Genomic DNA, 23,173 nt, shown 5'->3' on the forward strand with positions numbered 1-23,173 from the left:
GGCTTGGCGGCACGCTCAAGCCCCGGGACGCACGTAAGTCCCGGGGCTTGCAAAAAGTGGCGCTCGGGGGCGTGGCCGAGTGCCCCGTCACAGCGGCCTGTGTCGGGGCCTGCCTCGCTAGCAGACAGCCGGCGCGCGTAAGTTACTACTGTCCGGAGGCAGGCGTAACTTTTCGAATAAAGGTAGGGGGGGTTTAGATAGGGCCGGGGGGGGGGGGGTGGTGGAAGGAAAGTTCCCTCCGAGGCCGCTCCGAGGGAATGGGCAGCACACGCAGGGCTCGGCGCGCGCAAGGTGCACAAATGTGCACCCCCTTGCACGCGCTGACCCCGGATTTTATAAGATACGCGCGTATCTTATAAAATTCAGCGTACTTTCGTTTGCGCCTGGTGTGTCTGGCGTGCATGTTTTTAACTTACATTTTTTACTTTAGTATTCCCTTATTGAATATTATAAGCAGCAAGATTTGTGATGAGACTTGTAAACCATGGTACAGAGCAAGGTATATACTACATGTACCTCAAGCTTTGAAAATGAAAAGAATGGTAGGTGGGAATGTTTGTATTGTAAAGGTTGCTTGAATAATGTAACATTGTCAATATCATGTATTACTAGTTCTTGTTAAACTTTTCAACCTATATAATCTGAGGGGTTTATGGCAGATCTGATTAACTTTAGACTTAAAGCATCAGAAAATCCATTACTGTGCTTTTTAATGTTCAACTGAAATTTGAAAAGCTCTCGTGTTGGCTCTTTGCTCTTCTTGAAAATCAGTAGTCCATGTCTGTATGTAAATCTTATCGCGGTACTAAGCAACACTTCCCACCCCTTTTACATTTTAAGCCAACTTCTTAGGAGTAGTGACTGCATATAATATTGAAAGCAATATAATAAATCATTTTTTAATCATCCTGGATCAAAATACGGTCCTTCCCAAACAATAGATTTCATGTCTTGTACTCTTGGCATTAATTTTATAGTGTTTTGCTAGGATACTGAGTAATTTGACTTGCATATTTTGCAAATTAAATAGTTAGGCTATCAAACAATATTTGCATGCTTACTAAATGTGAGAAGTGTTGATGTCACAGAATCAGTGGGTGAGTATCACCAGAAACGGGGACAATATTTCCCAGACATTGGCTGCTTCGACATCCCCTCCAACATGCAGGGGCAGTCAGAACAGGGTCTGTGGGCAGTCCTTGGCAGAGGGGCTCCTTGTTAGACTGATATTTGTGCAGAAGATCAGGGCGAGTCTGTGAGTGTGCACAGACTCATAAATCCCAGGACTGACCACTGCTACTGCCACGACATCTCCTATTGCTGCTTTGTGTGTAAAGGTTTGGGGAGGGATAGGTGGAAGTCTTGTTTTTGTTTTGGTCATCTGGGGTCATACTGACAAAGTTTGGAAAGTGCTGCTTTATGGCTTTTGTTAGCAGGAAAAGTTGCCTGCAGGGAAGCATCCATTGAAACACCTGATTTGGGGAAAGCTCTGCCCACAGCGATGGAGCTGCTGCTCCTGGCCTAGATGGGGGGGAGATATAGTTACTGGGAGCAGGCTTTGATGGCGAGAGAGGAACAAAAAAAAAAGCAATTTTTTAAACCCCTCTTGTTACTTAAAACATAACTAAATGCTTACCATGTATTGTGAATATTATCATGTTATAATGTAAAATAGTTATAATAATCCTTGTAAATAGTTATTAAGTTAAGTTACCATGTTATAATGTAAATAGGGCGGACCCTGCCCTATCTCTCAGTTTCCTGTAAACCGATGTGATATTTCGATCGAATGTCGGTACAAAAAAGAAAATAAATAAATAAAAATAAATAAAATAAACAAAAAAAGTGGAATAACAGCAATAGAAATGAAACAAACATTTTCTTTGGCTAGTACACAAGTTTACATTTTTTTGCACTCCTGTTAATATCAGATATTTATTTTATTTTTATTTATTAAGGCTTTTATATACCGAATTTCTTGATACAAATCAAATCAATTCGGTTTACAATGAACTAAGTAGAATATACAATTAACCAATCAACAAGAGATACAGAGCATACAGTTACATTATAACAAGGAAGCCTTAACTTGGAGTAGGAAAATAAAGAAGGGGTGAACGGAGCAATAAATATATAAAGTGCAATAAAATAGAATAAATACTATATACAGTGGAGGGGGCTAGGAGCCAACCTCTCTTTAATGGATATTAGGCATGAAAAATTTGGAAAAGATATGTGGGATATGATATGGAAAAGATATGTGGGATATGCATATAAAATTGAAATGCTGTGTTTCTGAAAACTGTGGACAGTGACTTTTCTCTGTTTTGGAGACTTGATACCTTCTCTTCTTAGCTGCTTTGCATCACCCTTGGAAGAACCTATCCTAGAGCACTATATGCTGTGGGGGATCAAAGGGAGGGAGACTAGAAAGGGTTGGGGTGGTTACATACAGTGGCTTGCAAAATTGACGCCCCCCCTAAAAATTCAACAGATTTGTGTGGATTACAAATGACACACATACTGTTCCAGACTGTATGTTTGTTGCAAGCCAGTATGCTCTTAAAAGAAAATTTTCAGTCACAATTCATTATTTCTGAGCATTTTTTTGTAAAATAAAATTTAAAAACTGAAAAATACTGCTTGCATAAGTATTCAACCCCATCAGACTAGTACTTGGTAGAGCCACCTTTTGCTGTAATAACAGCTTTGTCTGGTTAGTTTCTAGCAGCTTTGCACACTATTATTTGGGAGTGATTTTTGCACATTCATCCTGGCAGACTTGCTACAGGTTATTCAGGTTGGTTGGATGATGCTTGATTACAATTTTCAAATGGTGCCACAGATTCTTGATTGGATTGAGATCTGGATTTTGGTTTCGCCATTGTAGAACATTCAACTTTTTGTTCTTCAACCATTCTTGTGTTGCTTTGGCCTTGTGATTGGGATCATTGTCCTGCTGAAAGGTGAACTTTCTCCCGTTTGTTTGTTTTTTAGCAGACTGAAGCAGGCATTAAGGTGGAAGGAAGGCAAAACGATTACCGTCATGGTTAAAAGGTGAGGTGAAAGAGGCTATTTTAGCCAAAAAAACATTTTTCAAAAATTGGAAGAAGGATCCATCTGAAGAAAATAGGATAAAACACAAGCATTGTCAAGCTAAGTGTAAAACATTGATAAGACAGGCAAAGAGAGAATTTGAAATGAAGTTTGCCATAGAGGCAAAAACTCATAATAAAAACTTTTTAAAATATATCCAAAGCAAGAAACCTGTGAGGGAGTCGGTTGGACCATTAGATGACAGAGGGGTTAAAGAGGCTCTTAGGGAAGATAAGGCCATTTTAGAAAGACTAAATGAATTCTTTGCTTCTGTGTTTTACTAATGAGGATGTTGGGGAGATACCAGTTCCGGAGATGGTTTTCAGGGGTGATGAGTCAGACAAACTGAACGAAATCACTGTGAACCTGGAAGATATAGTAGGCCAGATTGACAAACTAAAGAGTAGCAAATTACCTGGACCTGATGGTATGCATCCTAGGGTACTGAAGGAACTCAAAAATGAAATTTCTGATCTACTAGTTAAAATTTGTAACCTACCATTAAAATCATTCATTGTACCTGAAGACTGGAGGGTGGCCAATGTAACCCCAATATTTAAAAAAGGCTCCAGGGGCGATCCAGGTAACTATAGACCAGTGAGCCTGACTTCAGTGCCGGGAAAAATAGTGGAAACTATTTTCAAGATCAAAATCGTAGAGCATATAGAAAGACATGATTTAATGGAACACAGTCAACATGGATTTACCCAAGGGAAGTCTTGCCTAACATCTGCTTCATTTTTTTTTTGAAGGGGTTAATAAACATGTGGATAAAGGTGAACTGGTAGATGTGGTGTATTTGGATTTTCAGAAGGCGTTTGACAAAGTCCCTCATGAGAGGCTTCTAAGAAAACTGAAATTCATGGGATAGGAGGCGATGTCCTTTCGTGGATTACAAATTAATTAAAAGACAGGAAACAGAATAGGATTAAATGGTCAATTTTCTCAGTGGAAAAGGGTAAACAGTGGAGTGCCTTAGGGATCTATACTTGGACCGGTGCTTTTCAATATATATATAAATGATCTGGAAAGGAATACGATGAGTGAGGTTATCAAATTTGCGGATGATACAAAATTATTCAGAGTAGTTAAATCACAAGCAGACTATGATACGTTACAGGAAGACCTTGCAAGACTGGAAGATTGGGCATCCAAATGGCAGATGAAATTTAATGTGGACAAGTGCAAGGTGTTGCATATAGGGAAAAATAACCCTTGCTGTAGTTACACGATGTTAGGTTCCATATTAGGAGCTACCACCCAGGAAAAAGATCTAGGCATCATAGTGGATAATACTTTAAAATCATCGGCTCAGTGTGCTACAGCAGTCAAAAAAGCAAACAGAATGTTAGGAATTATTAGGAAGGGAATGGTTACTAGAACGGAAAATGTCATGCCTCAATATCGCTCTATGGTGAGACCGCACCTTGAATACTGTGTACAATTCTGGTCGCTGCATCTCAAAAAAGATATAGTTGCAATGGAAAAGGTACAGAGAAGGGCAACCAAAATGATAAAGGGGATGGAACAGCTCCCCTATGAGGAAAGGCTGAAGAGGTTAGGGCTGTTCAGCTTGGAGAAGAGATGGCTGAGGGGGGATATGATAGAGGTCTTTAAGATCATGAGAGGTCTTGAACGAGTAGATGTGACTCGCTTATTTACACTTTCGAATAATAGAAGGACTAGGGGGCATTCCATGAAGTTAGCAAGTAGCACATTTAAGACTAATCGGAGAAAATTCTTTTTCACTCAACGCACAATAAAGCTCTGGAATTTGTTTCCAGAGGATGTGGTTAGTGCAGTTAGTGTAGCTGGGTTCAAAAAAGGTTTGGATAAGTTCTTGGAGGAGAAGTCCATTAACGGCTATTAATCAAGTTGACTTGGGGAATAGCCACTGCTATTAATTGCATCAGTAGCATTGGATCTTCTTAGTGTTTGGGTAACTGCCAGGTTCTTGTGGCCTGGTTTGGCCTCTGTTGGATACAGGATGCTGGGTATGATGGACCCTTGGTCTTACCCAGCATGGCAATTTCTTATGTTCAGGTTGTCTTGCAGTATCTCCCTGTATTTTGCACCATTTATTTGCTCTTCAATTTTATAAAGATGCCCTGTCCCCGCTGAGGAAAAGCATCCCCCAACATGATGCAACCCCCCATACTTTACTCTTAGGATGGTGTTTGAGGAATGGACAATGTTAGATTTGCACCACATACAATGTTTTGAATTTTGGCCAAAAAGCTCCATTTTTGTCTCATCTCACCATAAAACCTTATCCCATATTTTAGCTGGATCACTCTGTTTTCTGGCAAACTCCAAATGTCCTTTGTGGTTTTTCTTCAGTAATGGCTTCTTTCTAGTCATCCTCCCATCCAGGCCAGTTGCATGCCGAGCTCTTGATATGGTTGACTGGTGGACCTCCACCAGTGTCAGCCACTGAACTCTGTAGCTTCTTCAAAGTGATTGTTGGCCTTTCTGTGGCTTTTCTCACAAGTCTCCTTGCTGTGACACTGAGTTTTTTGAGGGATGGCCTTGTCTAGGCAGTGTCTGGATGTTATGATGCAGCTTACATTTCTTCTCAATTGATCCAATAGTTCTCACTGGGATATCCAAGCACTTGGATATTATTTTGTAGCCTTTTCCTATCTTGTGCATGTCTAACTTTTTTAATTTCCTTAGAGTGCTCTTTGGTCTTCATTTACACAGCTTTCCTTCAGATTCACAGTCTAATGGTACTCGAATTAGGGGGTCTTTCATCAGAAAAGCTGCCCTTTTTTTAAATGATTCATAGGTAGAGGCCAGTTGTTGGGATTATATCTCTAATCTGCGCAAACTTGGAGCTTCCACAATACAGGGGTTGCATACTTATGCAAGCAGCAATTTTTCAGTTTTTAATTTTTTTACAAAAAGATGCAGGGAAATGAGTTGTAACTTTGAATATTTACTTTAAGATCATACTGGTGTGCAATACAGATTGTTCCAGACATTGTGTTTCATTTGTAATCCACACATCAGCTGACTTTTTAGAGGGGTAAATACTTTTCAAGCCACTATAAAATGACTTGTCTGTCTGATGCAGCAGCTTTTAAATAAAACACAAGCTAAAGAAATGGCTAGGTTAGAGGTTAGAATACCTATTTTTTTCTTATCAGGCCATTAGTCCATTGAGCATTTAATCTGTTTTCAGCTGGTGGTGGTTGAGGGGAATGGTCTGTGGGTAAGAACCTCTATTTCATGCAGAAATTAACCTCCCTCTTCTCCCCATGCCTCCCCCCCCCCCTTTTTTTTTTTTTCTATAGCAAAATGACTTCAATTAATGCTGGAAATATCAACTTCAAATGGGACCCAAAAAGTTTAGAGATAAGGACTTTAGCTGTTGAAAGGCTTTTGGAGCCCCTCGTTACCCAGGTGAGTACAGAATATCTTTTTTTTTATATATGTCTTTAAAGGAATCTTTTGAAAGTGTGCTGCAGGTCACTCATAGGGTTGGAGCTAAGCTAGCTGTCATTGGTACCGCTTGCAGGGATCACACTGCATACTGTACAAACTAATTTGGAAGTTTTAAAAAGTGACCTTGTGCAGATCTACAGGTCTTCTTTTTTTTTTTTTTCCCCAAATTGTACACATTCTAAATATTAGAAATTATTAGGGCAAGCAGAGGACTAAAAACAATTGCTAATAAAACAAGTTAAGTTGAGGGACAGTGACCTGATATTTATTTGGAAGCCTCTAGGCTTTTGAGGAATATTTTCATTACTTTACGTTCTTCCTCATGTAGAGTCTATATCCCTTGTGTATCAAGGCTTTGTGGCTAACCCAGTTTTATTTGGATTTTACCTACCTTTTTGAATAAGAAATTCACACAAGGTGTAGGGTACAAAATTTTAAAATTCCAGTATACAATCAGAGACCAGTAGTAGATTAAAAATTCTAGTCTGAAGAAAGGCAGGACTTAACTGTAAATAAACAACTTGCCAAAACAATAGATTGTAGCAGTATGTGCCAAGCAGTTTATATCAACTAGTTTAATTGTAATGCACGTAGGAAAGCAGATTTAAGCTGCTTTTCCGGGTGATACATTAGTTTGGCATTAAAGGTCTGACAGAAGTCTTTACTTCCTGAGATGGGAGTTGTCCATGCATTTGGCACTCTTTCGGGATCTCCCAAGAAAAATTATAGACCTGTTTTTTATTTATTTTTTTATTTATTTGGTCAATGGAGTTATGAAAACTCCAAGTGAGGATCTTAGGCTATCCTATGTGCCTTCCAGATCACTTTCTCTCAAGTAAATAGGTCCATACTCCTTTTACAGCCTTGAAAATCAGCAATGGGTTTTGAATTTGGTTCTGTGGGTAGTGGTAGCCATTAGGTGTTATAGTGGTTGCGTAATTATGGTCATATGGCTTGCATCCCTTTAGCAATCGTGCAACAGAGTTTTATAATAGCTGGCATTTGTTAGACCTAGAAACTTTGACTGCAGTCTGAGCATGCCCAGCATACCACTATCCATTTGTCCACATGGGGTCCCTCTTCAGTCTCTTGGTTGTGGAGTTCATGCTTTTTTTTCTCAGTCAATTCTTCAACTTCCTGCACTTGGTCCATCTCCATTTCCCTGGCTTGGTTAGCCAGGCGGCGCAGTAAATTTTTCTTCCTTCTGGTGGTGTCCCTTGGTGCCCACTGGTCATTGACCGTATACCTGGTCTTTTGTTATGGCGTCAGGTTTTCGTCTATGCCCCTAGTGCCCTCAGACTATGTCCCTCATGGATCCACACGATGTGTGTATCCTCTGCATGGGGTCATTGCAAGATGTTTTGGGGGGGGGGGGTTGTGACCAAGAGCTGGATAAAATGGAGAAACTCTTGGATTCAAAACCTTGACTGGCATCGGGAACAGATGGACACAGCTCTCACTGCCCTCCCTTCCACCTGGGCCCTTGATGGAGCAAGGTGCCAGGGATTGACCGTCGTCTGTCTCGTCATGCTCGAGGACTTCTGGCTCATCTCCTTCCTCCTCGGCTTTGGGGAAAGGCCGAGCACTGTGGGAAGTCCAGGAAACATTGCTATCTGTCTCCGTCTTTGCACGGTACCCCTCCCCCCCCCCCCCCCCCCGGTCTCCTTGAGAATGACTCCTCACCTCTTATCGAATTCTTTGCTGACTCACTTTCCCCTACTATTCTCCTTGGTGATTTTAACCTCCATGTTGACTCTAACCCGCAATCTCCAGCTTGAGAAGCCTTCATTTCCTCTCTTGAAGCGATGGGATTTACACAAATTATACACTCCCCACACACAAGGCTGGTCACACCCTTGACCTCATTTTCACTAACTCCGCCATCAATACTCTCAACTCCCCATCATGTCTTTCTGTACCATGGTCTGACCACACCATCATTAAAACTACCCTCGCACTATAACAGCCTACCCCCTCCCCCTCCCCCTCCCTCTCACCTCAACCACACTCCTTTCAATACCGTAAAACTTGTCCTTTAGCTATCCTCACAACAGCATGCTCGAGCATACCCGACCAAATTGACCTCTCCTCAGCTGACAACGCCATCTCCACCTGGTTCGAGGTTACCCTTAATATTGCGAACCAAACCTGCCCTATTGCTTTGAAAACTATTAAACCTGCCCAACTAAACAAAAAACCATGGTACTCACCTGAACTCAAAAATCTCAACACACCTCAGACACTGGCGTAAACACCCCTCCTCAGCAGCAAAAACCTCCTACTATCAACTCATGCACAATTACAGGAAAGCTATTCTTCAAACTAAAATATTATGCAAAAAAAATTCACAATCTACAATACAACGCTAAGTCTCTCTTCACCATGATCTCTAACCTTACCAGTTCCACTCTAACCCATCCGCAAGAACCTACATCTAAAAAGCGGTGCAATGAATTAGCTTACTTCTTTCTAAACAGTCACCTCACTCACCGCTCAGTTTTCCCTCAACTCTGACAATGTGATACCTCCCACTATCACTCAGTCAGCTACACTCTCGTCCTTTGAACTCTCCTCCTCCCTGGAAAATATACTAAAAAAGATGAGACCTTCCTCACACCCTTCTGAAACTATTCCCATCAAGCTCCTCTTATCTATTCCTAAAACCATTTCTAAACCTCTCTCTAACATACTCAACCGATCCTTGGAACAAGACTCAGTCCCTAACATACTAAAACAAGCTGTGGTTAAACCTATACTTAAAAAACCCAATCTTGATCCCTCTATTTTATCTAATTTCAGACCTATCTCCAATCTCCCTTTCCTCTCCAAAATCCTAGAAAAACTAGTCCATTCTCGCCTATCTGAATATCTTGACCAACATAATATCCTCTCTTCCACACAATATGGTTTCCGGAAACACCTCAGTACTGAAACCTTGCTTCTTTCCCTAACAGACACTATAATCAAAGGAATGGACAGTGGTAACTCCTATCTTCTGGCCATGTTAGACATTTCCGCAGCTTTTGATACTGTTAATCACAAGATCCTTATTAACATCCTCATGAGTATCGGTATTACTGGAACTGCTCTTTCATGGTTAAAGTCCTACCTACAAAATCGACACTACTCGGTTACTATTGATAACTATGAATCCGACCCAATCAGCCTTGACAGAGGCGTTCCCCAAGGTTCCTCTCTCTCCTCAACACTATTTAACTTATACATGCTCCCTCTTGCCAATCTCCTTACCAGTCTAGGTATCAAACACTTCATCTACGCAGATGATGTGCAAATTCTCCTCCCCTTTACAGACTCCCTTCAAACCGCCCTCCAAAACTGGGAATCCTGCCTCACCTCTATTAACCAACTACTTACTGACATGCACCTAGCTCTCAATCCTCAGAAAACTGAACTCATCATCTCCTCTAAATGCCCTTTACCACCCATTCCCCCATCCTACTCATCCATAACCTTCCCCACTCACATTCAAAGCCTGGGTGTTTTGATTGATGACCAACTCACCCTTAAACCCTTTATAAAATCTATCTGCAGTGACTGCTACTTCAAGCCGCAAACGATTAAAAAACAAAAAACAAAACTCAGACCATTGCTTTACTTCAGACTTTCGCACTGTTGTACAGTCTATTATTTTTTCCAAAATAGACTATTGTAATGCCCTTCTCCTTGGCCTCCCTGCCACCCATACCAAACCTTTACAACTTTTACAGAATGCCTCAGCACACATCCTTACAAACTCTATAAAGAGAGACCATATCACACCCACACTCATAGAGCTACGTTGGCTACCAATTAAATCAAGAATCCTAATCAAAACCTTATCCCTCATTCATAAATGAGAACACTCATTGGATCAACCCTCCACTTATACCACGTACCTCAACAAGACCTACTCGTTCCACCCATCAAGGAACGCTCCGCCCCCCCCCTTTGATCAAATCCACCAAACTCACCTCCACAACAAAAAGAGCCTTTTCACTGGCTGGCCCTACCCTATGGAAAGCCATGCCTCCAGACTTACGGACTGAAACCTCCACCCCTAAATTAAAAAAAACCAAACAAACAAACAACTTGGCTATTTCTACAGGCCTTCCCCTCAAATACCCCTCATTAATTGAACCATCCGACAATGTGAATGAATGAATGCAGAGTATTGTACTACACTATATTGATATCAGTTACATTTGAAGTTTATTGTACACATTTACCTGTATACACAGTTTTTTTCTTGGCCTTGTTTTCTAGCTTTTCGTTAACTTAATAACTGAGCTTATCCCTTTATATTCTTCTAAACATCCTTCCTAAGATATCCCTTCAATAACTTTGTACTTAATCTGTATTTCATAAATATTGTATCCAGTTATCCTATAGTTAGCCTCTTGATACAGTTTTATGTTCCCTGTAATGGCTATGCCTATCGTTACGGTGACGCTGTCTGTTTTATGTAAACAGATACGATGTGCAAACGGTTGTCGGTATATAAGAATGTTTAAATAAATAAATAAAATGCTTCGTATCGTCCACCACCGTACCAACCACCGCCACATCAACAAACCCAACAAAACCAGAACCGCTGGGGATGTCCGTGATCTCAACGGCCTCAAACTCAACAACCTACGACTTCAACTAAGCCCAATTCGTCTTTTTAAAAGTAGCCATGCCGCCATTACAAATGGTATTGGCGGGGGAAATAACGTCATACATCCAGCAATGGGAAACATCACAATGGATTGGTGGGTGCTGGACATTGTCCATCAAGGATACCAGATTCCATTCCCGTGCCCACCGCCCCTCTCTCACCTAACACCCAAAAGGACCAGGTCCAACATTTCCCAGTTGGAGGCAGAGGTGGCTTCCTTATAGCAAAAAGCAATTCACCGCCTCCCTCCATCCACCCAGAATACGGGTTTCTACTCCCCCCCTACTTCCTCATACCAAAGAAGTCGGGGTATCTCTGTCCTATCTTGGATCTCTGAGACTTCAAGTTCATAGTCTAGGAGAAATTCAAGTTGATCTCTCTCAAATCCATATTACCCCTGATCCAACCCAACCTTGGATGTGCTCCATAGATCTCAAGGATGCGTACACTCATATTCCAATGCATCCTTTCTCCTTCCAAGTAAACAGCCAGCACTTTCAAAACAAAGTACTTCCCTTTGGTTTATCGACAGCAACCAGAGTGTTCACTAAGCGCATGGCAGTGGTGGTGGCATTCCTCCGTCAACAAGGAATCATAATTTTTCCCTACCTTGACGATTGGCTGATTGTGGCGTCCACCCCAAACACGTTGCAACATCTCCACGACACCATTGGTTGTCTCAGCCAATTGGGACTGGCATCAATTACCAAAAATCCAACCTGCAGCCTACCCAAAAGATCCAATTCATAGGAGCCTATCTAGACATAACCAAACAGTCTTCCTGCCACACGACAGGAGAAACACAATGTTCCAGCTCTTCAGGCGGCTCAAATTTACCAAGTCACCATCAGCTCGCCAGGTCTTATGGCGGCATCTATTCACACGGTATCCAACACAAGACTACACATGAGACACATCCAATGGGATCTCAAGCGACAATGGAAACAACATTCTCAGCCGTTAACATGGAAAGTGTCCTTGACAGCGACCATGACCAAAGAGCTGGATTGGTGGTTACACAAGCCGACACTCATCAAGGGAAATTTCGTGGGTTTTCCTATTGTTTTTTTTTTTTTCTAAGAACTGCACATCTAGGGGAAAAAAATCCCCCACCTCAATCCTTCAATTTTAACTAAATGTAAAGCCCCCCACCCCCCAAGACTCACTCAGTATCACTGGTGGTTTAGCGGGGGACCCGGGAGCTCAGTGATCTCCAGCTCCCGGGGGCCGTCAGCCGTCAATATTCAAAATGGCACCGGCGGCCCTTACCATGTAACGGGGGCTACCATGGTCCCCGGGAGCTGGAGATCGCTCTGAGCTCCTGGGTCCCCCCGCTGGACCACCAGGGATATTGAGTGAGTCTTGGGGGGGGGGGGGAATCGGGAGGATGGGAGGCTTTACATTTTAATTTGAAGGATTAGGGATTTTATGGACAGAGGATGTCTTCGCTCTAGGCCATATTTTACTAGAGCCCACTGTAATCCATTTATTCCTGGATATTTGACTCCTGTGGGAGTGGGGGCAGATATCCTGAAGGTTTCTCGGTTGACTCTTTGGGTACCAGGTTTTGTTTTACCAGCGCCTACTATAATCCATTTTTCCAGGGCCAGTGGAAGCACTAGGCGGCGGCCTAGGACGCCAGGGTCCCAGGGGCACGAAACAATGCAGGCCGAATATCTGGAAACCAGACTAAGATCCGTCTCCAACTGCTAGCACGAGCACACTATACCCACTTGTTCTGAGTCCATCTGCATACACTAAGGAAAAGGAGATTTATCAGGTAGTAATCTCAACATTCTACAGGCAACCAAAGGAAAAATTTAAATAATTCTAATGTCAAGGAATCCACAATCAAGCTATAAGTAACAGCTTTTTCATTGTGAGCTTGACACATTTCCACAGCATGGGTGCACAGCGCTGCGTTTGCACCTTCGCTGAATCTGCGGCCTGTATCACTATTACTAGGTGCCCACTGGTGCGCGTGTGGGGTTCTTTTGGTACTAGGAGACATCCCATATGAGTGTGCTGGGAGGTCTTGGCAGAGACTACAATCCTATTCACTCCATTTTGGATACCAGGTTACTGCCCCCTTCTAGAAGAGGATGAGACTGGTATGGCTTCCTCACTCATTGGCTTATGCTCTGGATCCCCTTTAGGGGAAACCTCCTGGATGCATTCTCTCTGGTGCATAGAGCCAACCAGGATGATACAGCCTTTGAGTAAGATGAATCAGTGCAGCAAAGTGGGCCAACTGGGTCTCTCTTGCTGTGTGTGTGTTGTGTCCCCCCCCCCCTCCCCCCCCACACCTGGTTGCCATGTTAGCTCTAGTGTCTGCCTAGGCGGCCACCAGTAACTTCTAGTCACTGTGAGGACCTCATAGGTCAACAAATGTGCCCCACTCTCTTCTGGAGAGTGGAGGGATTTCTGGAATCTAATTGATCGGGTTGAACAGTGCGCTCTCTCCCCTCCCACTTTGGGGGTGAGAGGTCTGTCTTTTGGCTGTCGAAAGGTGCCTTTTCTGCTCAGAGGAAAGGTTTTCTTTTTCACATCCCATCTTCCGAATTGGCTTAGCTTCTGAGTGGCAGCCGCCTTCTGTTTTTGCATGAGATCTGAAAACCCCCTGTTTGGGAGCTCTTGCTTCCCTGTTGCACTATTGTGCAGTAGGGGTGCTTTGTAGAGGGTGATTAGCTATCCGGGTTGGGGATTCTATCTCCTGTAAGTCTGCTCCCTAGTAGCAGATGATTCCTTGCGTGGGCGGAGTACCTCTTCGGATACCTGCTGAAGCAACAAGCATGCTTCTACTTCGTGCCGCTCCTCCTCATCTGTGTTGAAGTGCCTGGCACTCTACCTGTGAGGGGAGGATTCTCCTCCCTCTATTTCTTCACTGGTATGTTTGTTTTCCCCCAGATTGCCCTATCTAGGGTGACTTTGGTCGGGAGGGAGGATCGCACAAAAATGATTCCCCACCCATATTACAGTCACTTATGGATTTTCTCCTTTCAAAGGTGACTGTCAGTGGGTGCATTTGTTTGCAGACACAGCAGTCCTTATCCATGTGGATGTTTCCTCTGGTGTGCCACTACATTATCAGGTGGAACAGTGGGTTATCTTGAGCCGTAGGTTTGATACTTAAGCTCAGTTGGTGGGCAGTTTTTGCTCTGTGGATCAGACTGTTCCTTCCCTGGTACCCTCAGGGTTTCCAGATTAATGAGGAGGCCCTTTTCCACAGGGGCTGCCTCTTGCAGCATTCCTCTTTTTGCTCTCAGCAGAGAGGTTTATGGACTTCTTCCCCAGGTTGTTCTCATGCTAGTCTAGGTATCTCTCAGTATCTTAACTGATCTGAGATGGGCCTTGTGGGCTGCACCTGCCTCAGTAGCAACTCCTTGCTGGATTGGCAGCGGGTCATTTTACTTGGTGGGTTTTTCTACGTGGCGGAGGCTTATTGAGTTAAATACTTTATAAAAGAAAGTGATTTTAAAGATTTTTTTTCAAAAATTAAAAAAAACTTTCATTATAATATAGGACTCTGGGTGGTTGTGGTGGTATTAATGATTAAAAAGTTGGCACCTAAGCCCGGTGGATTTAGAGGTAGCCTGTATGAAATTTCTGCCTTCCATGCCACACACAATTTCATTTTGATTTCATTTTTGGTTCTATAGTTTTTGAGCAGTTATTTTTTTGAAGTGATTGTATTGTATATGGACATTGTTTTTGACATAAAGATCAGCAACTCCTTTTTCTGTCAACAGGTTGTAGCCTGGTTTGGCCATATCCCATTAATGAGATTTGCTGAACCATGTCTCTGTAATTGCAACAATGTTCAAGTTTGCTGTCTCCGTAATGGAGATCTGGAACTTTATTGCCAAGACTATGAGCATTTGTGATTATAGCTTTCCTCCCTTTCTCCCTTTTGTTTACTGCTCTTCCTGGTCACCTTACTTGCCCCTTTGCTCAAGAGAGCTGATTTCTTTGGTTAATTTCTCTGCCTCTTCCTGTATTTATTTGTTTGGGTGGTGGTGGGGTGGGGGACATTACAATGTCATTGTTAATATGTCTTTAAAATGAAAGTTGGATTAGGGGCAGACACAGGGTGTTTCCAAAATATTGTAATAAGTGATTTGCTCTGCTAAACCACAGTTACAATAGATATATCTAACATTGTATATTTTACGCTGCTCTAATAAAATTCATTTCTCCATTGCCAAGCAGAGTTGATCTAGCCAAGACACATGGGTGGCTTTATCCACCCATACTAAATGAACTCTTTTCTCATAGCTCAAAGAGCTTTTACTCTACTGAGCATGTGCAGGAGTTCTCACATGGCCTTGTGAGCCCCTCACTTTTTTTTTTGTCAGAGCAACAGCACAGACATGCACCCTTCTTGATTGATATCTTGAGATTCATTCTTTTACATTTTTCCTTTATTACATTGTCTCGGCAGCCCCCACCCACCCAAACACTTAGGTGCTATAAAAAGTTTTTTTTCTTCACAGGATGTCCAGCTCCAAGAAACCACTATTATTGACTTTAAGGACTGTCTTTGATAGGAAAATATTCATTACAGATAGAAACACAGAAACATAGAAATGACAGCAGAAGAAGACCAAATGGCCCATCTAGTCTGCCCAGCAAGCTACGCACTTTATCCATTTTTTTTCCCCTTTTTTTCTCTCCCACCTGTTACTATTGGCTTCCAGTACCCTCCAGCCCTAATTCCCCTCCACCCCACCACCAATTTAGAGAGCAGCGCCGTATCTGCATCCAAGTGAACGTCCAGCTCAATTAGGGGTAGCAACCGCTGTAACAAGCAGGCCACACCCTTACCCCATACTCTTACCCACCCCTGTTTTTATTTTTTTGTTTGTTTTTTTTTTTTTTTTTTTGAGATAGCAGCCCTCCATCCTTCCGCTCCGTGAAGGTGGAACACCAACTACTGGCCACTGGCATCCCGCTCCGTGAATGCCTCTGTGGCTACTGCCGCTCCGTGCAGTGTTTGAATGCCTCTGTGGCTACTGCCGCTCCGTGCAGTGTTTTGCTGCCTCCTCTTTATTCACACCCTCTAGACTTGATGGATCTACAGTGTTTATCCCACGCTCCTTTGAAGTCGTTCACAGTTTTAGACTTTACCACTTCCTCCGGAAGGGCATTCCAGGCATCCACCACCCTTTCCGTGAAGAAATACTTCCTGACATTGGTTCTTAGTCTTCCTCCCTGAAGCCTCGGCTCGTGACCTCTGGTTCTGCTGATTTTTTTCTGACGGAAAAGGTTTGTCGTTGTCTTTGGATCATTAAAGTTTTTCAAGTATCTGAAAGTCTGAATCATATCACCCCTGCTCCTCCTTTCCTCCAGAGAGTACATATTTAGATTGTTCAATCTCTCCTCGTATGTCATCCGATGAAGACCCTCCACCTTCCTGGTCACCCTTCTCTGTACCGCCTCCATCTTGTCCTTGTCTCTTTGTAGATACGGTCTCCAGAACTGAACACAGTACTCCAGGTGAGGCCTCACCAAGGACCTGTACAAGAGGATAATCACTTCCCTTTTCTTACTCGATATTCCTCTCTGTTACTGCTGCATGGAACCAAACCATGTCCAGGCAAATTGCTACCATTGTGGCTGTATGTGTCTGTGCTCACAGACGTTCAGGGCCTGGGAAATATAGGAACTGTGTAAGTCTCTGAAGAGCTGCAGTCTTTCCTCTTTGAGGAGCCTTATCATACTCCTTAGGAAAGTCTCCCTCCTTCACTGCAGCAGGGTTGAGAAAGCAAAAGAAGGCAAATCTTGTTTAAGAAGTACCACTCTAAGGAATCGGCAGTGCAACTGGTGCTGAGAGAGTGCAGAGTATAGGTTCAGTTGATGCAGCTGATGCACCATTCGCCAGCCCATCGAGCTTTGGTGCAGTCAACATGTTGGGGTTCTGGCATGATTGGCGTCTCCCTTGATGCCTCTGCATCGGAGCAAACTATTGTATCGTCAGCATACTGGGCTGTGGTGCTTCCAGTGCAGCTCTTCACTAAATTCAGTCCCTTTTATATGTTTGGGAACTTTTTCAGGGAAGAAGGGGATATGCTTCATCTACCCCTGCTAATTTCTAGAGCAATGTCTCCAAGGTTACTGGAGCAAAGCCTGTGCCTGGACTCACCAGATCCCATTTGCTTCTTGTTGCCTGAGTGCTTATTCACCCCTATGACCAATACTCAGGACCTCAAACAAATCAATGTATTGAAACTTTGTGTACCTGCAAACTAATATATTGATATATCAATAAAGTATGGGGAAGGAGAAAATAACAGGTAATTCTGAAGCTGTGAGCTAACCTGTCCTTTGGGAATTCCTTCAAAGAGCATTTGCTAACTTCTTCTTAAATACACAATGTCATCCATCAATATAGTACTGTCTGACCTTCTTTGGCCCTTCTGTCAAGTGCTGTTTGTCCACTTGTAATTTTCCAGACAAGCTAGAACCGGCTAGTGAAAATACTTCCTTTTTCCTCCCATCTGTCCTCTTTCTCATGCCCACAAACAAGCTTAGCTCTTGGGAAACTTCTTGCTTCTATTCCGATACCAAAATTTATTGCTTCTCTATCTGCTTTTAGCAGAACTTCCTTTTTTCTCACAGCTGCAGCTACCCCCCCCCCAGACCACTCAGATTTCCACATACAGGACTTGTGGACTCTGGCTCATTTTGTCTGACCTTAGATGTTCACGGGTCAGCATTTTACATGCCTTTTAGTTTCTAACCGCCCACCAGGACAAATTTTGCAAAGTCCAGTGGATGTGAAAGGATTCTGTTCTAGTTTCTGAAGAATATGTTCTACCTTCAACACCTGGCCAGAGGGCATTCAGACCTTAGAACAGGTGGCACAGCTGATGACTTTCTTTACCCCACCCCCAGTGGCTAAAAACAAGGATATTCTTCAACTTCTCCTTTCTAAGATATCAGTTTTACTCTCCCAAGGAGTCTGTTACACTGGACCGAACATACTCTGAGAACCCCTGTGAAGTGGTTCTTGAAATTTTGCTTGCAGCGCGAGTCCACCAGTTGGAGGATGTCCACTAGAATAAACCCCTCATTCACCTATTTAATCATTGTGGTCTTGGATTAGTGTTCCTTCTCTTCTAGGATCTGAGTAGGGCTCAACAGGAATATCCTACACCAGAATCTCCAAAACTTTTGTCTCCATTGGAGGACTCTTATTCAGGATTTCTGGACAAGTTGGGAAAGGTGCTTGGAGTTATTGTCAATAAGGACAAGGAATTTTTCACAGAAGTCTTTTGTCTTCTCCAGATCCTTGTTACCTCCAGCGGAGATGACAGCTATCCTGATCCATGCTATCCTGCAAGAGTTATAAACAAGAATTTGGGAGAATCAATTTCATGCACCTCAGAGGCCACATATAGGGTCCAAAAGACTCCAGGTTTTGGAATAGTCCAGCTGCCTTATCAATCAGCTGTAGTGGAACCTGCTCTAAAAAGAACAAAGAAAAAATTTTCAAACACTTCACCAGGCAAAGACTCCAGTCTCCTAGAATTTATTGGTAAAAGTGTTTCAAAGCTCTATGCATAATGCATGTATTTTGACTCGCCAGTTTTGTGGTTCAATACTAGTCCTGGGGGAATTCTGTGCTACTGCAGAACGCAGAATTCCCCCCTGTGCAGAAAACGGCAGAGGAGACCCCCGGCATTCCGTGAACGGAGTGCGCGAAGATGAAGGCCCCGGTGAGAGTGAATGTGTGAGAGAGGGGAGGGAGGGTGAGAGGAGGGGAGGGGCTGTGAGGAGAGAGTAGGGAAGGGGGGGGGGAGAGAGCAGAGGGGTGAGCAGGAGGGTATGAGACCGAGCATGGGAGGTGAGAGAACGGGGTGGGGAGGATGCTTGTGTGGGTGCCAGAGAGAGGGAGCTTATATGAGGAGATTGTGAAAGAGTGTATATGTGTGTGAGAGATTTGGAGCTTGTGTGTATGTGAGGGCGCTAGCCTGTGTGAAGGGATTATGTATGTGTGAGAGAGAAAGGGAGCTTGTGTGGGTGTGTATGCAAGAGAGAGGGAGGCTTGTAGGTGTGTGTATGTGTACTAGAGAGAGGGAGCATGTGTGTGAGGGGCAGTACTGAGAACTGGGTCAAATTCTGGGACTGCCGATAAGAGTGGAAGGGGTTGAGCCTAGAGGTGGAGGGGAGAGATACTGGCAGGTGGAGGAGTTGGGGCCTGAGAGGGCAAAGTGGCCAGGGGAGTAGGGAGAGCGAATGGAAAGAACACTTACAGTGAATTTTTAGGGAAATTCTGCTCAAAATATTTAAAAATCTGCATCTCTAATAACTTGTTTCTGTATTAATTTAAAATGTAATTACTTAGACTGTCATGTAAATTGTATTATTTTGACCAATATAAAGTTTGCAGAATTTTAAGGGGTTTTTTTGCGCAGAATTCCCCCAGGAGTAAATACTTAATTGCATTAAAAAAAACTAAGCCCTTGTTTCCTTTGGGGAACAATAGCTCTGCATAGCCACTACTGCTCCTAGATCACCTCAGCACCAGTGATCATCAAACGATATGGTTTAATATCACAAAAAGGACATGGAAAAGAAGCACAAAAACCCAAGTTTTGCTGTTCAAAAACACAGACTTTGATGAAATGGGGAAGTACCTGGAGGAAGAACTAAAAGGCTGGGAGAAAGAGAGAGATGTGGATCAACAGTGGACCAATCTAAAAGGAGCAGTTACCAAGGCAACTAATCTATATGTTAGAAAAGTAAAGAAAAGCAAAAGAAAAATGAAAACTATCTGGTTCTCAAAGGAGGTGGCTGACAAAATAAAGGCTAAAAGAACAGCGTTCAAGAAATATAAAAGATCCCAAAAAGAGGAGCACAAAGAAGAATATCTGGTAGAACTGAGGGAGACAAAGAAATTAATCAAGATGGCAAAAAGTCAAGCGGAAGAGAGGTTTGCCAAAGAGGTAAAGAGTGGTAACAAAACATTTTTCAGATACATCAGTGAAAAGAGAAAAGTTCAAAGTGGTATAGTGAAATTGAAAGGTGGAAAGGATCAATGTGTGGAGAGAGACGAAGAAATGGCAGAAATATTAAATGAATACTTCAGTTCTGTGTTCACTAAAGAGGACCCTGGAGAAGGACCGTCACTAGTTAACAAGAAACTGGAGGGGAATGGAGTAGATGTAACTCCATTTACAGTAGAAAATGTATGGGAAGAGCTGGTGAAACTGAAAGTGGACAAAGCCATGGGGCCTGATGAAGTTCATCCCAGAATACTGAGGGAGCTCAGAGATGTGCTGGCGGGTCCACTGTGTGACCTGTTCAATAGATCCCTAGAAACGGGAGTGGTGCCGAGTGATTGGAGGAGAGCGGTGGTGGTCCCGCTTCACAAGCGTGGGAACAGAGAAGAGGCTGGTAACTACAGACCGGTTAGCCTCACTTCGGTGGTGGGAAACGTAATGGAGTCACTGTTGAAAGAGAGAATAGTGAACTATCTACAGTCGGGAGAATTGCTGGACCAGAGGCAGCATGGATTCACCATTGGAAGATCCTGTCAGACAAATCTGATTGACTTTTTTGACTGGATAACCAAGGAATTGGATCGAGGAAGAGCACTCTGTCATCTACTTAGATTTCAGCAAAGCTTTTGACACTGTCCCCCACAGGAGACTGGTGAATAAAATGAGAAGCTTAGGAGTGAGTGCCGAGGTGGTGGCCTGGATTGCAAACTGGTTGACGGACAGAAGACAATGTGTGATGGTAAATGGAACTCTCGCTGAAGAGAGAGCGGTTTTAAGCGGTGTACCGCAGGGATCGGTGTTGGGATCGGTCCTTTTCATTATCTTTGTGAGCGACATTGCGGAAGGGATAGAAGGTAAGGTATGTCTTTTTGCGGATGACACTAAGATCTGCAACAGAGTTGATACGCCGGAAGGAGTGGAGAGAATGAGACGGGATTTAAGGAAGCTGGAAGAGTGGTCAAAGATATGGCAGCTGAGATTCAATGCCAAGAAGTGCAGAGTCATGCATATGGGGAGTGGAAATCCGAATGAACTGTATTCGATGGGGGGAGAAAGGCTGATGTGCACGGAGCAGGAGAGAGACCTTGGGGTGATGGTGTCTAATGATCTGGTCGGCGAAACAATGTGACAAGGCGATAGCTAAAGCCAGAAGAATGCTGGGCTGCATAGAGAGAGGAATATCGAGTAAGAAAAGGGAAGTGATTATCTCCTTGTACAGGTCCTTGGTGAGACCTCACCTGGAGTATTGTGTTCAGTTCTGGAGACTCTATCTCCAAAGAGACAGAGACAAGATGGAAGCGGTCCAGAGAAGGGCGACCAAAAAGGTGGAAGGTCTTCATCAAATGACTTATGAGGAGAGATTGAAGAATCTAAATATGTACACCCTGGAGGAAAGGAGGAGCAGAGGTGATATGATACAGACTTTCAGATACTTGAAAGGTTTTAATGATCCAGACAACGACAAACCTTTTCCGTAGGAAAAAAATCAGCAGAACCAGGGGTCACAATTTGAAGCTCCAGGGAGGAATATTCAGAACCAATGTCAGGAAGTATTTCTTCACGGAGAGGGTGGTAGATGCCTGGAATGCCCTTCCGGAGGAAGTAGTGAAGACCAGAACTGTGAAAAGACTTCAAAGGGGCGTGGGATAAACACTGTGGATCCAGATAGTCAAGAGGCCGTCAATGAAGAGTGGGTGGCTCGCCAGAATGACAGATACTGCCTGGAGATAATACCCTTATTCAATAAACATACACATGGTTACTGTGACTCCAACATCGCTCTAAGCTTCAACAGCAAGAGGAAATGTGGAAAAAAGGATTTGCACTCACAAAGCGGGGAGTAGCTGGCTTGTTACGGCGGTTACTACCCCAAACCAAATAAGCCTGATACTTCACTTTCAATGCATATCCAGCATAGCTCTCTGCTTCAACGGCAGGGGAGAAGAAAAACTGATACTTCATGCATAACCAGCATAGCTCTCTGCTTCAACGGCAGGAGAGAAGAAAATCTGATACTTCACGCATATCCAGCATAGCTCTCTGCTTCAACGGCAGGGGAGAAGAAAAACAACCAATAAGGGCTGAATAACATAGTCTGGGTAAAACAAATAAGCATGGGTGTAGCTTGCTTATTGCTGCGGTTACTACCCCTAACTAATCAAGCTTGATATTTCACTTGGATGCAGCTCCATCACTGCTCTCTACATCAATGGTGGGGGTGGAAGGGAAATAGAACTAAAGAGCTAAGAGAAACAGATAAGTATGAGAAAAAAAAATGTGTGAAGCTTGCTGGGCAGACTGGATGGTCGTCTTCTGCCGTCATTTCTATGTTTCTAAAAGAATTGGAATGGTATAAACCAAATCACAATTTATGGTCAACAAATAAAGCATTAAGGGTTCCGTTTAATAATGTAGCCAGTTTACAGAGAACAAAGGAGAAGGCTTTTTCATATGTGACTACTGTTTTGTGGAACTCTCTCACTGATCAATTGAGGACTCTAAGTGATGTAAAGGACTTAGAAGACAGCTGAAATCGGTCCTATTCTGTGATGCCTTTGAGTGAAGGTTACAATTGTTTTACTATTTTTATATGTTTTTTGTAACGGGTTGTTTTTTTTTTTAATAACCATAAAATTATTTTAATCTTGATTGTTGTAATTTCGCACTCAACACTGAGTGAAAGGTGTGGAATATAAGCCTTTGTATAAATAAATAGAGAATTTAGAGAAATTGACCCTAATCCCTACTCGCAGGATCAATTGGAGCATGGATAGATTGTATGCAAGACTTTCTTCAGACAGGTATGTGAACACACTCTGGTCTGTTCATAGATTTGCTGAACACGGATCAGTCAACAGCCAGGGAAATAGTGGTTGTTCTGAGCCACATGGTGGTAGCAGTTTATAGTATCAATAACTCACTTCCATATGACTCCTACAATGGGACCACCATGCCCAGTGGAACAAGT

General features: G+C 43.1%; 1 protein-coding gene across 1 annotated transcript in view; it reads left to right on the forward strand.

Moving 5' to 3' along the window:
* CTNNA1 (catenin alpha 1) overlaps positions 1-23,173 on the forward strand; it is a 332,156-nt gene that overhangs the window by 38,486 nt on the left and 270,497 nt on the right. Inside the window, 2 exon segments of the mRNA XM_029583454.1 lie at positions 2,998-3,057; positions 6,393-6,501. Coding sequence (XP_029439314.1) covers positions 3,047-3,057; positions 6,393-6,501 — 120 coding nt within the window. The 5' untranslated portion in view covers positions 2,998-3,046.

The sequence above is a fragment of the Rhinatrema bivittatum genome, chromosome 18 (assembly GCF_901001135.1).
Source record: "Rhinatrema bivittatum chromosome 18, aRhiBiv1.1, whole genome shotgun sequence".
NCBI lineage: Eukaryota > Metazoa > Chordata > Amphibia > Gymnophiona > Rhinatrematidae > Rhinatrema > Rhinatrema bivittatum.